Raw genomic sequence first — 15,559 nt, 5'->3', positions numbered from 1 at the left:
ACTTCAGAGGACCTATAAATAAATGACTCTTTCTCTAAAGTAAGTATTTAAGGGCTAAGGTGTAGCTCGGTGGTTAGAGTGTCTGCCTGCCTACCATTTGCATGGGTCTGCATTTGATCCCCAGCACCACAAAAACAAAATTTAAAACTTCAACACACACTCAAGTGAGACATAACAAGATCCTCTACACAGCATCAAAATGTTTACTTTGTCGCAAGGGATTAATTTTGTGCATATAAATGTATCCTGGGAAAGACTGCAGAGCTGCATTGTGGACAGTTCTTGCCCCAGGAATACTGTAGGGAAGCAACATTATGAGACAGGGCTGAGACCAAGACTGAGGCCCCTCTGAAGGAGGTTGCCCTCATTATTTATGCAAATGCTTTCATGTGCCCCATGGTGATGTTACTTGTGTCCTATGTTACTGTCACTTAAATTTATATAATAATCAAACTTCTGGATCCATTTTAAGTATCTTTGAGATTTCAAGGTAAACTATTATAAACTTGTCACCACTTCTATCCAAGTCTAGCAGAATATTCTCAACCAACCAAAGCACAGAAATAAACAGGATGCTAGTTATTTCAACCCAAATTTTGTATTGACGAAAACAGCTTCATTGTTTTTTATAAGAAGTTGTTATAAACTTGAATTTACATAACAAAATTACAAAATAACTAATTTTTTATCGGCTCACATGTTCAAAAATTTGGATTTGGGGCAAAAAAAGCTATAAAACAATAAAAAACAAACAAACAAAATACACTGTCTGAAGGAATAAAGTTTTAGATAACATGGCCTTCTTAACCAGGAGAGTTAGGAGATAAACCATCCAGCAGAGGGCTCTGTGTAAAAATGTTTATTTTTACTAATGTTTAGAATACAGGAACTAAAGAAGGGGAGGGGAGAAGAGACACAACTCCAAAGCGACAGTGGGTTAGGGCCTGCCCACAAGCAAAGGAAGGTCATTCCAGGGTGTCCTGGCATGGACCATCCCCCTTCTACTTAATGTCAGCGTCAGCGCCACTAAGCAGAAAACCAAGAAATCAGGGCATGAAGACCTTACCAGCTGCTAGCGAGCGTGCAAGGGAAGAAGGGGACGTCTATGCATTCCTGTGACCTAGGAGCCAGGATACACAGGCAGGAGGCAGAAGCTCCCAATTCAGTAAAGGGCAGGAAGCTGAATGCCCAGGTCCAGGAAGAACAAAAAGGGGATTTTGGAGGTAGGCTTTTTTGTCGAGTTAAAAAACAGGCACATTATCCAACGTCTCCTTATGGCCCCCAAACTGCTGGCCTGGCCCCCTGATGTGTCCCTTCTCCCCACAAAAGCAAAGGGAACAAGGAGGGAGGCAGAAGACAGGAGGTTCTGAGGGTGGGGAATGCTTGGGTCTCCAGAGACCACTGGTAAGTGAGCCAGGCAAGCACAGGAAGGACAGGTGAAGCTGCTACTCCCCTGGATGGGGTGGGGCAGGATAGGGCAAAGCCAGGAAGGTGACCAAGAGCATCCTGGCTCAGGCAAAAGACCCCTTGTAGCAGGGCCACCCTGAAGAGAGGAGGCAAAGCTAAGCAGCACAAAGGGCATGGAAGATTCCTGGTGCATAGCTTCAGCTTGCTGACTCCCAGCTGCTCCCATCAAGCAGGCCCGGCCTGGCTCATCTCTGGGGAGGAAACTCTGGAGACCAGAGCAGAAGCTGGGCCAAGAGAAGTGAGCTGCTCTCCCACTCTTTCTCGGAGGATACGGTTTGAACCCTGTGATCACCAAGGCCTGTGCCCAAGGCAAGCAGAGTGAATGCACTTCATGGAGAGCAGAGAGAAGCTGGGCCCACGGGTACACCTTGGGGCAGTGTGCTGCTCCTTTCTCCCTGAGGGCCTGGGGCCAGAGGTGGTCAGAGCTGCCACCTCTGCTTGTTGTTGCCAAAGGCAGGTTGGCATGACCACCCCAAGGTTCTGGACTTGTGAAAGAGAGGAGGAAAGGAAAGGTATGAAAAAACAAGGTGGAGGAGAGAAACAGCCTTAGATATGTGGGGGAGCTGGGGGTGGCACATCAGGAGGAATTCTGGTTCTGGTAGATGGAAGCTTTCTCCTTCAATAGGTCCAGACACAGATGGCAGCTCCAACTTCCTGCAGAGAAGCATAATGAAGTCAAGGTGGGCCCCATAAAACCCGTATCTACTGTCCTTCCACTTTTTTTTTAAATTCTTTTTTTTAGTGGTAGATGGGACACAATATCTTTATTTATTTTTATGTGGTGCTGAGGATCAAACACAGTGTTTTACACAAGCTACGCAAGCGCTCTACCACTGAGCCAAAATCCCAGCCCTGTCCTTCCACTCTTTACTCCTCATCTCTAGGTGGGATAAGAGTAATTCTGCAGCAGCAGTTTCATGATGAACCTCTTGGTCTTCAATACCATGAAAAACATTTTTCATGAAGATGAAAGTAACAATCAGCTATAGGATCAAATACAGATGCCCAGGTCCTCTTGGCCCTGATAAATCAGATGCCCTGGGAATAGCAGGAGAGCCTTGGTAAAGACAAGTTTTCAAAGTGCCCCAGCTTGCCAAGCAAGGTGGCGCAGTCCTATAATCCCAGCAGCTAGGGAGGCGGAGGCAGGAGGATCGCAACTTCAAAGCCAGCCTTAGAAAAAAAGCAAGGCACTAAGCAACTCAGTGAGACCCTGTCTCTAAATAAAATACAATGGGGCTGGGGATGTGGCTCAGTGGTCAAGTGCCCCTGAGTTCAATCCCTGGCACCAAAATAAATAAATAGATAGATAGATAGATAGATAGAGTGCCCCAGCTTTAGCTGTATTATTATCAGAATAATCAGACATGGTTTTCATGGCCCCAAAAGTAGAACAAAGGTCATGAAAAGAGGCTTCAGAGTTGGGCAGAACTGTACATGTCTGTAATCCCAGCAACTCAGGAGGCTGAGGCCCTCAGCAACTTAGCAAGACCCTGTCTCAAAAATAAATAAATAAATAAATAAATAAAATAGGGCTAGGGATGTAGCTCAGTTGGTAGAGTGCTTTCCTTGCATGCACAAGGCCCTGGGTTCAATTCCCAGTACCAAAAAATAAGTAAATAAATAAATAAAAAGGCTTCAGAGAAACCAGTTCTATTTCCACATTAAGATAGCTTTCAGTGGGCTGGGGATGTGGCTCAAGTGGTAGCGCGTTCGCCTGGCAATGCGTGCGGCCCAGGTTCAATCCTCAGTACCACATACAAACAAAGATGTTGTGCCCGCCGAAAACTAAAAAATAAATATTAAAAAAAAAAAAAAAGATAGCTTTCAGGGCTGGGGTTGTAGCTTAGCGGTAGAGCGCTTGCCTCGCACCTGGGTTCGATCCTCAGCACCACTTAAAAATATATGAATAAAATAAAGGTATTGTGTCCAACTACAACTAAAAGATAAATATTTAAAAAAGAAAAAAAAAAAGGATAGTTTTCTGCCAGGTGTGGTGACACACACCTGTAATCCCAGCTACTTGGGAGGCTGAAGCAGGAGAATCACAATTTCAAAGAGCCTGCGCAACTTAGCAAGACCCTGTCTCAAAATAAAAAAGAGCTAGGATGTAGCTCAATGGTAGAGCATTTGCCTAGCACATGCAAGGCCCTGGGTTCAATCCCCTACACACACACACACACACACACACACACACACACGTAAATAAACCCCAAATAAAAAAAACCCAGCTTTCTGTGAAAAGGGGGTAAACTCTGATGATTCAAACATTAAGACCCAAGACTAAGTTCATATAAAAACAGGAGATTATTGTCTCTTGCAAGAAAAAAAGAAAAAAACTGTCTCAGATCTTGTTATTAATATTTGCTATGGGGCTGGGGCCGTAGCTCAGTGGTAGAGCACTTGCCTTGCACGTGTGAGGCATGAGTTCAATCCTCAGCACCACATAAAAATAAATGATAAAGATATTGTGTTTATCTACAACTAAAAAAATTAAAAAATATATATTTGCTATGGCTGGATTATTCTTTTTTTAAAGAGGGGGACAAAAAATTAGCCCTTAATGTTTTAAAATTATAAGCATAAATTGTACATGTGTGGATTTGGACATTATTCTGGGGGAGAGGATTCAGATTTTATTAACTCTTCAAAGATATGTGACTTAAAAGTTAAAGAGGGGAATGTGACTTAAGCGGTAGCGCACTCGCCTAGCATGCGCGGGGTGCTGGGTTCGATCCTCAGCATCACATAAAGATGTTGTGTCCACCGAAAACTAAAAAAAATAAATATTAAAAAATTCCCTCTTTAAAAAAAAGTTAAAAGAGGAAGGTCCTTTCTAACCCCAAGGTCAATGAGCAGAGGTTGGCAAACTTCTCTATAAAGAGCAAAAATGTTAGTAATTTTAAGCTGTGTGAGCCACACAGTTTCACTCCCATCTTCCATTTCTTTTTGAAATTCCCTTTAAAAATGTAAAAACTAGGGGCTGGAGCTGTGTGGAAAAGTGTTTGCCTCGCATGTGTGAGGCACTGGATTCGTCAGCACCACATAAAAATAAAGATATTGTGTGTCCATCTACAACTAAAAAAATATTTTTTAAAAAGTGTAAAAACTGGGCTGGGGCTATAGATCAGTGGTGAAGCGCTCACCTAGCATGTGTGAGGCACTGGGTTCGATACTCAGCACCACATAAAAATAAATAAAGATACTGTGTCCAACTAAAAAAAAAAAAAGTAAAAACTAGGGGCTGGGGGTATGTGTCCTTCAGAGTTGCCACTCAGTGGACTGGACACTCCAGAGGACACTCAGCTGCAGCTCTCCACTACCTGGTGTCAATGGGAAAGTCCTTTTGGGGTTAATGCAAATTTCATCTGAAATATGTTATTTGATGGGTTAAAAAAACAAAACAGGGGCTGGGATTGTGGCTCAGCAGTACAGCGCTCGCCTAGCACGGTTCGATCCTCAGAACCATATAAAAATAAAGGCATTGTGTTGTGTCCATCTATTCCTAAAAAACAAAACAAAACACAAAACACTACTTCCTCCCAAGTCAATTTATAAACTAGATATGGCTGCAGCTGAATGCTCCCCTGCACTACTAAAGAACTCAGACTTCTTAGTAGCCTCATTTTCTATAAAGTGACAGCAGTTTGACCTATAAGTTTGCTTTCAGCACACAGTGAACCACTTCTACTGCCTATATGCTGGCTCCCATCCTCTGTGCACAGTGCAGCTACTGGGCAGTAGAGTTTTTCTCAGTAAGCTCCTGAATTTCTACATAGGTGGTGGTTTAGGCACAGAAATCCTGCTGGAGGGGGACTAGTGGAAAAGTAGCTGCTTCTTAGGGCCACTAGTTTCAGTGAGGAGCTTACATAAACTCTCAACATTATTAAACATTAAACTTGGAGCATTATTAAAATAAACTACTGGGGGGCGGGAAGCAAACACTCAAATCTGTCAAGTTCAGAGAGATGAAAGAAAAGCTTCACATTAGACAAGCTACCAACTCAGTTTCTGGACTAGCTGGAAGACCAAGCTCCCCTTTTGGGTGACTATTTTCTGCTCAGCTGTTTTCTCATGGGTTGCTGTTTGTAAATGTAACTGATGATAAGTTTCAAACATTAAACCATTCAGGCTGAAATGCTAGGAAAACATCCTGAACTCAGTTACGGCAAAGTACCTTACTTCTTAACTTGGAAGAATAAATAACTAATAACATAAAGAAACAGAACTCAGTATTTACTGTACAGGTGATTTTTTAAGTTACTAATAAAATGATTTTTCTGAATAAAAGATCTTACTGCCTACCTTCAGGAGGCTCAGACATAGATGGGGTGAGACAGTACATGTGGTAGCCACGGTCACAGTCATCACAGAAGAGCAGCTGGTCCTACAGAAGACAAGAAGGAAGAGGAAGGGGATTCAATGATTTATGTGCCTTAGTAAGGTGGGGAGGGGTGAGTCGAGGGAGAACAGAGGCAAGGACAGGAAGAGGGCTTCTGAGAACACTGCTGCTACTTCTGACAGGGAGAAGTGGCATGTAAGAAAGAACAGATGTGGGAATCTCTGGGTAGAAAACAACATTGTCTATCACCTCCCAGGTCAACTCAGTCATCCCTCACCTGGATCCTATCAGAGTTTCTAACTGATCAAATGGCCTCCACCCTTCCCATAAAATCTATTCTCCACAAAGTACCTGATGTTATCTTTTTAAAACATAAAACAGAACACGTCATTTCCAATTAAAAGCCTTTAACATCATTATACTGTATTTGGATTAGAACATGAGGCCCAGGACCCTGGGTACTCAGTAGTGGAGCACAGCTCAGCATGTATGAGGGGCTCTGGGTTCAACCTCCAGGACATCCCCACCACCCTCAAAAGAGCCCAAAGTTCTGAGGTCCCAAGGTCTGGCAGTGCCTACTTCTCTGATCTATCTTCTCCCGTGTTTTCCCTTGCATAGGAAGGTTCCAGTCAGCCACATCAGGATTCTGAATATACCCAATCTGTCAGACTGAAGGCCTCATATTGGCTGCTGCTTCCTTGAAAATGCTCTAACTCCTGCCGGGTACACTGATGCACACGGGTAATCCTAGCAATTCAGGAGGATCACAAGTTCGAGACCAGCCTCAGCAACTTAGAAAGACCTTGTCTCAAAGTCAAAAAGGGCTGGGGATGTAGCACAATGGTAAGTTGCCCCTGGGTTCAACCCTTAGTACCAAAAACACACACACACACACAAAAACAAACCAAAAAAAAAAAAAAGAAAAAGAAAATGATCTACCTCCAAACCTTCTTGGACTGGCTCCTTGGTATCATCCAAATTTCAACACCAACCTCACCCCCTCAGAAAAGTCATCTCTGACTATAAATCTAAATCAGTATCCAGTTACTCGCCACCACATCACTGGTTTCGTTTTCTTCAAGGCACATCATAAAAAGCTCTCATTTCCTTGCTTATTGCTGTTCCCACAAAAACACAAATTCCATGAAAGCAGGGATCTTGTCTGTCTTGTTTAGTATCCTTGGAGCCTAGAACAGTGTCTGACCTAAAGCTGGAACTCAAGAAACTTGAATTTGCTGACAAATCCAAGTTCCATGGGGTTGCTGGGGAGGGGCTGTGGGAGGGATCTTGCTCCTTTGAAACGAAAGCTCGCTTTGTAGGGAACTGTGGGGAGAGCAGCAGAGGCCTGGGAAGAGCCACCCTGGGGCAGGTGGGACACGCACGTCATTCTCGGAGGTGCCGCAGAGGTTGCAGCACTTGCACTCGATGCACTGCCAGCGGTAGGTCTTCACAGCAGCCATCATCACGGGAGTGAACTGGAGGCAAGATGGATGCCCTGTAGGGGGAGGTGAGTGAAATAGGTGGCCGGAAATGTGGGGAGAAGCGAGATGAGCTGCTTGACTATGATAGTGCTGGAAGTCAGCAGGCCAAGAGCCCCACAGGGAATGGGTGCTGTGGCAGCCCTCTCCTTGGTGGTAGAGGTACCTGAGCGGCCACAGTCAGAACAGGACACCAGCTCCTCAGGTTGTCCTGTCTTCTTATTGATCTTTGAGTCCCCTAGGCAGAAGTCACAGTAGTTGTTGGGCAAGGCCAATCCATCGGGACCTTTCTTGGCTAGACAGAGAGAGAAAGAAAGAAAAAGACAGAATTATTTTTCTTCTGGGTATTGGGGATTGAACTCAGGGGCACTCGACAACCGAGCCACATCCCCAGCCCTATTTTGTATTTTATTTAGAGGCAGGGTCTCACTGAGTCGCTTAGTGCCTTGCTTTTGCTGAGCCTGGCTTTGAACTCACAATCCTCCCACCTCAGCCTCCTGAGCTGCTGGGATTACAGGCGTGCACCACCACGTGGGGCTGAGAGAATTCTGATGATGCTTATGAGGGTTCCTGAGCTGCTCAGCATCCCCGCAAGGAAGAGCAATCATAAGCAGTCTTCCCCTCCCCGCTTGCCCACCTCCTCTGACACTTCAGCTTACATTTCTGCTCCTCAGATCGCTGGGAAACAGGGGTGGGTGGTTGGGAGTCTTCCTTGTCTTCACCCTCCTCCTCAGCCAGGTGAGAGTGGGCATAGTGGTAACTGAGGCCAGGTCGATTCTTGTAACGTTTTCCACAAACTAAGTTGAGAAGAAGATTGTAGGGAAAGGTATTAGGATACAAGAGTGCCACATCCCTACCCCTGAAACATACGGCAACCACCCCTGAGCCAGCAGCTCTGTTCTGGGACAAACCTTGACAGTAACCCCCACCCCCACCTTTAGTCAGGAACAGCAGTCCCTGAAGCTCTGCAACTTCTGGCACTCTTCTCCCTCACTAAAAACCAACCGCATGGTCACTATTACTCTTCCATGTTGGCTTTTTTGCAGGGGCTCAGCCCTTGTTGCATCACTACTTGCCCTGGGAATAGTAACAATCTGGGAAGCTTCAAGTTAGGAAAGGGAAGAAAAGTATCTATGGTCTTGTTTTATGACAAGAAGGGGAGACTTCAAACTCTCACTCCTCAGTAAATGTGGGAGGTTCACGCTACCCCACATGTACCATCGAGTCCACACCTGTTGAATGGACAAAGGACTGGGAGTGGGTATTTTGGGGACAACCTACCAACTAAACCGGCTGAGGTAGCTGGTCCCCAAACACACTGAAACAAACTCCCAATCAGTGCCCTGTCTGTCCATCCCTTCCAACAATGAAAGCAGATCCCCACAAGGCAACTTATAATCTTGAGCAGTGACACCAGAAGGTTAAGGGGCCAGCCGGAAGGAATGAAGAGGATGGGAGTAGGAGGTGCAGGGATGGTGGGAACATTAGCTGACCACCGAGCACCTGTTGGGAAAGGGGGAACAGACGGATCTCTCTGTAATGGGTTCTTTAAATGCTTCTGAAGCTACTCCATGCATTAGGCCCATGGGCCCCAGGAATAAGTTTGAGGGTCACAAGCAGTGGTAAAGGCAGTTTCCAGTATTCTGAGAAGTGGAGCACAACTGCAGTTCCACGGTTTCTGCCCCCATGCCACTCCAGACATTTCAAAACTAGCATCACAGGAGATGAGAAAGGCAGGAGAAACAAGGGAGCAGGGAAAAAGGGATAGGAAAACCAAAAGTCTGAAAAGTTGAGAGAGCTACCTCTCTGGGGCGCTTTCGAGGTATGCTTTTGTTTGAAACTATCTGAAAGACAGAAAGAAAAGTCATGAGGAGGAGGCCTTGACACACTTGAGACGGGGCGGCAGCAGCAGCAGGAAAGCGGAGCAAGCGAGAGAGAACCCCAGCAGCGATGGTGCTCCAGGGTGGAGGCATGAAGTGGGGCGAGCCAAAGCAAAAGGAAAGAGAACAGACACTGAAGACCTCAGGGCCAGCCCCCTGCACCCTGGCCTGATGGGCCAGCAGATCTGGATGCCTCCCACTGAGAGGCCAATCCTGTCTGCTGGAGTCCTCCCCACTCCCCCATCCCAGGGGACAGCAGAAATCTCTCCCAGAGCATGCAGGTCCCACCCATCATAGAACAGAGGCCCAGGCCTCCCTGGGGTTTTTGGGGGAACCAGTCAGCAGGCAGGATGAAAGCCCAGGCTTGTTTTACCACTCAAGGCAAGAACATAACCCTCCCCCTCTGACATCCAGAGCAGGAGCTGGGTCCAGGGACTACCCACCCACTCATGAGGCACTCACTGTCACAGGCATAGGGCTTGTCCCGGTCCTCCAGGATGGAAGCATCTAGCTTCTTCCGGGCACTGCCCACACTCTTACCCTGCCAAGAAAAGAAAAATGATGGCCTTACTAAATAAAACCTGGACTTCCTGGGGCCACACTGTCCCAAGCTGCAGGCCCTACACTGGCCTTTCACCTTGGACTTCCCCTTGCCCCGACGCTTGGGAGTATCTTCTTCATAGTCCTCATCATCAAGGTCATCCAGGAAGTCATCTGGTTCTAGGATCCGCTGAGAGCACAGGAAGATTAGAGTGAGCAGAAACAGCACACATTTTAAAGCTCCCTCACCAAAGGACTGGCCACTCATGGCCTTGCCCAAGACCTCCCCTGTGACCTGGCCCCACTCATACCAGCCTTGTTCCTCTCCCTACAATTACACTCCTGGTCCCTTCAATGCTTTCCTTCCTCTGTGCCACTTCATATTGTTCTCTTACCCAGAATGCCTTTCCCCACCATCTCTGGACAAATTAAATGTCATGCTCCACAAAGCTTCCCTGCCATGCCTGTCTCTGATTGGCTACCATGGGGGAACATTGTTGGTAGTTCCTTTCTGGCACTCACAACCTAGTTTAAATGAGAACTTTGTTGCTTACTCGTGTGACTTTGTGGGAAAATTTAAAACACGTTTGCCTCAGCATCCCTATCCACGAAATGGGGATTACAAGACCTACCTCATAAAGCTGTACAGGGTTAAAGGGAAAGGACGTGGAGAAGCACTCAGCATGGTACCTGGCATTATCTTTAGGTCTTTTTATTGCTAAACTTAGGGTTAACTTCCCAGTTGGCAGAGACCAGGTCTGCTTCACCTATCTAACCCCAGATGCCAAAAAACTTTGTGACAGAAACTTTTGTGTAAAAGAGGATGCATGAGTGGAAATCCATACTTAAATGGAAAGGAGTAGGAAAGACAAGATGGCAACAGAGAATCCATTCGGTATAAGAATAGAACTGAAGGGGCTGCCTCAGCTTCTGCTTTGTTTTTATAGTGCTGGGGATTGAATCCAGGGCCTCATGTTTGCTGGACAAGCACTCTACCACTGATCTACTTTAGTTCTGCTAACTAGATGCCTCCTTCCTCCCATGAAGAGGAGGCTGGACTCCATAAAAGCTCTCCTAGAAATAGGGTTAATCTCATACCTTCCGTGCTCGACTGTTGGTCACAGGGAACTCGCCCAGGCTGTCATCATCAACTCGGGGATCTGGAGCGCCTCGCTTCTCCAGAGGGTCAGTACGCAATAGTGCCTCTAAACTGCTGCCATCCTGAGAGATGAGCCCCTCCTTCTTCAAGGTCTGGTCTGTGTCTGAAACATGGTCAGGATGACATAAAGTTCAGAAGGGTACATAGTGCCAGGATCAACAAAAGGACACCTATGGTCTTCTATTCTCTGGCTGCCCAGGAATCAAGACACCCTAGTTCATTTGTCTTGCAACTTAGATGTTTACCTGTCTCTATTACTAAACTGAATTCTCTGAAGGAAGAAATCATACTCAAGTTCATTTTAACCTCTGCATATCCTAGCACAGGGCCTGGTAGTGACAGCTAATTAGCAGGCCTCTTGCCATACAGCCAGCCATGCCCCTGTTCAGGCAAGGTGTCCCTTACCTGGTTTAATAGATGGGAAGGAAAGCCGGGGATCCTCAGGTGGGTGGGCTCGCCGCTTTTTCCGCCAGCGCCGGGCAGGGTAGGAGTACAGCTGTCCAGAGGCCAATCCTATAGAAGGAAGACAAAAATTATGCCCTAACCCAGTCCTAGAAAACACTAAATACTTTCCAGTTGAGTAGGCTCCCTTGACTTTTACAGCAAGGGAGAAATACTGATAGCAGGAGTGCAAGGTTGGCAGAATATTAAGGGGGGAAAAAATAGATGTAAGCCAGGTATGGTGGTCCATGCCTATAATCCTAGCAGCCTGAAGCAGAAAGATCATAAGTTAGAGGCCAGCCTCAGCTTAGCAAGGCCCTAAGCAATTCAGCAAGACACTGTCTCAAAAAAAAAAAAAAAAAAAAAAAAAAAGGGGGGGGCTGGGGATGTGGCTCAGGGCCTTGGGTTCAATCCCCAGTATTTAAAAAAAAAAAAAAGTGAGTTTAGGGGCCTTGGGCTAATATATCATTCTCCAAAACCCAAATAATAACCTTGGCAGGGCAGAAAACAAAGGTGCTGGTACAAACCCATCTGCTTCATCCTGCCTGGTTTCTAATGATGGGAAGACCATGTTCATACACAGGTAGGGAGCAGTGTGGGAACCCTCAACTACCCCATCACCTAAGAGAAGGGAAATTCTTCCTCCTTGCATTCCTGAGTTCCCTTCCCGAGTCTGTACTCTCACCTGGACCCCGGTGTCGCTTTTCCATCCAGATGTAACAGTTGCTCTGGGCTACTCCAGTCTGTGAGTCCAAGAATGGTAGGCGCACGCTGCGCTCAGCACAGAGGCGGGCGTTGTAATTGTGGCACTGCTCCATGGCATCTTTGTAGTACTGCTCTCCAAGGCTGCAGGAAAGACAAAAAGCAAGGGCATGGGATGCTAAGCCATCCTCTCCCCTGCAAATGCCTTTCTAGAAGGCTCAGGAGAATGGGAGACTACCTCTTCAGTTCTATTTGTCTCCATCTCTGCTTCTTGGGAACCAAGCCCCTTCACCAAGTCATCATGAGGAAAGGTACTTTACAAATTAATCAGACTTAAATCTTAACCAACAAGAAGTAGAAATGGGGTTAGTGGATGTTGCTCAGTGGTGGAATACTAGCCCAGCATGTGCAAAGCCTTGGGTTCAAGCCCCAGCACTGAAGAAAAAAGAAAGGAGGAAAAATAAAATGTTCTTATGTTTCTCAATACATCCAGCCCTGTGCTAGCTAAGATGCTAGTTCTCTTAACCCTCATGACTTTAGCAATAGATGCTAGCCCATCTTACAAATGGGGAAGTGAATTTACCAAGGCCCAGTGGACTTATCAAAATGCTCCCCATGAAATACTATTTAGCCATATAAAAGAAGCTCTTCATGTACTGATATTAAACAATTTTGAAGATAACTAGGAAGAAAAAGCAAGTTACAGTGTTGAGGTGTCACAAGATGCTACCTTTAGTGTAACCAAGAAGTAGATAAGAACTTGCAGGCCTCCAGGCCCTCAACACCTGAAGTTCCTGGAAGCTTTTACTGAGCACACTACTGACAAGTACACTAAGACATAACATGAGAGCTGAAGCAAGGGGAAATCCTTAAGTGCCTTAAAAAGCTAGAAAATTGCACACTGCCAGGAATTATATGGTTCTAAGAAGTACGTACAATGAATCAATCTTGTTCTTGTCCTTCAGGGCTTAACAACTACTTTGGTATTGAGAGAGTAAACTAACTGCAACAATTCATTTTTATATTTAATCAATCTTCTAGGGCCTCCCACACAGTAGGCACATGTTCTACTACTGAGCTACACCCCCCAGTCCAAAATTCAATCAATCTTTGTTGAGGGCAGAGGTGATTTCTTTCCCATAGTGTCCTCATTACCCATGAAGATGTCTGGGACACATCAGGCTGAACTTGGGAATAAAAAGACCTGGCTTGGCTACAAGTCATGAATGTGCACACTTCATCAACTTATGTGGATCTCTGTTGCTCTTCTGTGGATTGGGGAGATTGGACTAGATGAGCTCTAACATTATAAGGATTCTGAGGGAGAGAACCAGAATTAAGAAGCTGGAAAGAGTAAGGCTCCGTGGCTTCTGTTGGTAACTTAAGCTACATCTACAAATCCTGCTCTGATATTTGAGGGGGTTGTCATTGTGTGGCTGCAATAGAGCACTGCACAGTTTAGCCTGTTCCCAGCAAGTGAAAAAAATACCCCACACAGTCAGTAACACCAAACACAGCCTGGCTTGATTCGAAGTGCTGTAATGACTGTAATTTGAGGTAGACATGAATCTTGTGTTAGAGAGCAAAGTGGAGAAGGAAACAGGCTCACATTTGCTCGCCTTTAGGAGGCAGCCACGTCCTCATCACACAGGGAAATTGGATAAACAAGGCTGAGTGCAGCAGCTCCTTTGTTTCTGCTGATGGGAATTGATACTGACACTGGAAGTCAAATGGAAGGAAAGGCCAGGCGGGATGAAGACTGCAAAAATCAGAGCAAGGAGGCTGGAAGTGGTTTGGGGGAATGGATGAGAGCTCTTCTGTCAGAGCTCTTATTAAATAAGGGGGGATAAACAATCATTTAGGTTAGAGGGCTGGGAATGAAATACTTAAATGTGTTGGGGGAGGGTCTGATAAGAGAATGAGAGAGCTCTTATGAACTCAGAGCTGCTATAAGAAGAAATTTCAGGCTAACACTATTTTCTAGATCTTTTTACCTAACTTGAAAAGTTCCCAAACTAGTCAGCCATCGGTTATTTTACATTAGTATCTTACTCTAGTAAGACTCCTTAAAGACTTTCAATTCTGACATCTCATTTGGGAAGGACAGAAAATTCGCAAATACAGAAATTTTTCTCTCAGGACAAGATGAAAGTCAGAAAAGATGAGCTAGCAAGCCCTGACCTCAACACATAACCCTTAACTTTCAGAAAACTAGTCACATTATAATCAAGAGAAGTTTCAGAAAAGCATCTCTCTCCATGACAAGAATGGTACAAGAGAAATAAAAGCCCCTTTCTTAAAGCAAAAGTTCTGTGGGAGAAGGTATTAGTTGTGGCCCACAGTCCTCTGCAGCTACAACTGAAGAGAAAGCTGCTTTCTCATTATTCATACTCAGGAGTCAGTGGCTGGTGACCCCCACAATCTCTACAGCTCTTTAAGAGAAATGAAAAGCCACACTCTATTTAAATGGGCAACCAGTAACTTATAACACTCCATGAAAAGGTTGGCAAACCATTTTATTGAAGAAAGTCTTTCAACATGAGGAGCTTCATTACATGTAACTCTCAAAACCTAGCTTTGATCCTTTTCTGGCAATCATGAAATCTGTGTGAAATCCTCCCCTTACAATGGGATGGGGAAAGTCAACAAAGAGAAAGGCAGGGAAACAAAGAACATCTGAATAAGGATGGATAACTATAAAAATGGTAGATCCACAGCATCATTTCTAAATTGAGGAAAACGTCAGCCTTAAGAGAGCTGGGGAAACTGAAGTGAGCAGATCAAAAAGATAATAGTGCTGGGAGGAGGGGTGGTTGAAAGAGCAGGATAGAGCAAAAAGCAAGTTAAAAAAAAAAAAAAACCCACAAGAGGAAAAGGCACTTAGCTTAATGGAAGTGGGAAAGCATTCTAGAAGAAAAAGGCTCCAGGCAGTGGGGGAGAAGCAACTTAACCTTAAAAAAATGGCTCTTGGGAGAGTGGGGTTTAGTTTACAACAAAGACAGATAAGAAGCTGTGAGTCCCTGAGTATGGATTCCAAACCTCGCCTTATCATCCATTCAAACCAAAAGCCCTGACTGGACATCTAGACAACTCTAGGATTTTCCTACCCTTGCATCATTTGCCCAGCGGGCATTAATGAACCAATCCATCTGAAAATGCATTTGGGTTCTTCTCCAGGAAGAGAGCAGCTGGGAATACCTCGAAGTCCCCAAACACCTTTAATTTACAGGAAGCAGCTAAAAAACCAGTCTCCGTGTTCCCAACAACCAGTAACTAACTCTGCTCGAAACTGACCAGCACGACGCTGTCTACGGTGCGGGGAATGCCCACCCGAGGCCCCGTGGGCTATTATTAAGTCGCCCCGGACGGCTTCGGTCCGGTTGCCGGCTCTGGACGGCGCAAAGGCCCACTCCCCCCAGTCCCTTCCCTTCGGTACGTGCTCCTCGGACAATTCCTCCCAAGAATCATTTCTAATCCTGGGTGCCCGCTCCCCCGCCCAAACGTCACGCAACCAGCGGTCTCCAACCCCGCAGGGGAGGCCGGGCGGACGGCT

The 15,559-nt window shown here is 45.7% G+C and overlaps 1 protein-coding gene across 2 annotated transcripts in view; it reads right to left on the bottom strand.

Moving 5' to 3' along the window:
- Window positions 1-844: 844 nt before the first annotated feature.
- The window catches only part of Dpf2 (double PHD fingers 2), a 15,517-nt gene continuing 802 nt past the window's right edge, over window positions 845-15,559 (bottom strand). Inside the window, exons 2-12 of one of the 2 annotated variants that reach the window (XM_015478254.2) lie at window positions 11,990-12,150; window positions 11,269-11,376; window positions 10,803-10,966; window positions 9,802-9,894; window positions 9,627-9,705; window positions 9,087-9,128; window positions 7,944-8,081; window positions 7,451-7,579; window positions 7,189-7,301; window positions 5,770-5,851; window positions 845-2,121 (exon numbers count right to left, since the gene is read on the bottom strand). In XM_015478254.2, coding sequence (XP_015333740.1) covers window positions 2,045-2,121; window positions 5,770-5,851; window positions 7,189-7,301; window positions 7,451-7,579; window positions 7,944-8,081; window positions 9,087-9,128; window positions 9,627-9,705; window positions 9,802-9,894; window positions 10,803-10,966; window positions 11,269-11,376; window positions 11,990-12,150 — 1,186 coding nt within the window. In that variant the 3' untranslated portion in view covers window positions 845-2,044. The remainder of the gene's footprint in view (window positions 2,122-5,769; window positions 5,852-7,188; window positions 7,302-7,450; window positions 7,580-7,943; window positions 8,082-9,086; window positions 9,129-9,626; window positions 9,706-9,801; window positions 9,895-10,802; window positions 10,967-11,268; window positions 11,377-11,989; window positions 12,151-15,559) is intronic. The other variant, XM_015478255.2, reaches the window with a different exon arrangement.

Source organism: Marmota marmota, unplaced genomic scaffold (assembly GCF_001458135.2).
Source record: "Marmota marmota marmota unplaced genomic scaffold, marMar, whole genome shotgun sequence".
NCBI lineage: Eukaryota > Metazoa > Chordata > Mammalia > Rodentia > Sciuridae > Marmota > Marmota marmota.
The sequence above is the reverse complement of the archived record's forward strand: the minus strand, read 5'-3'. Positions and strand labels throughout refer to the sequence as shown.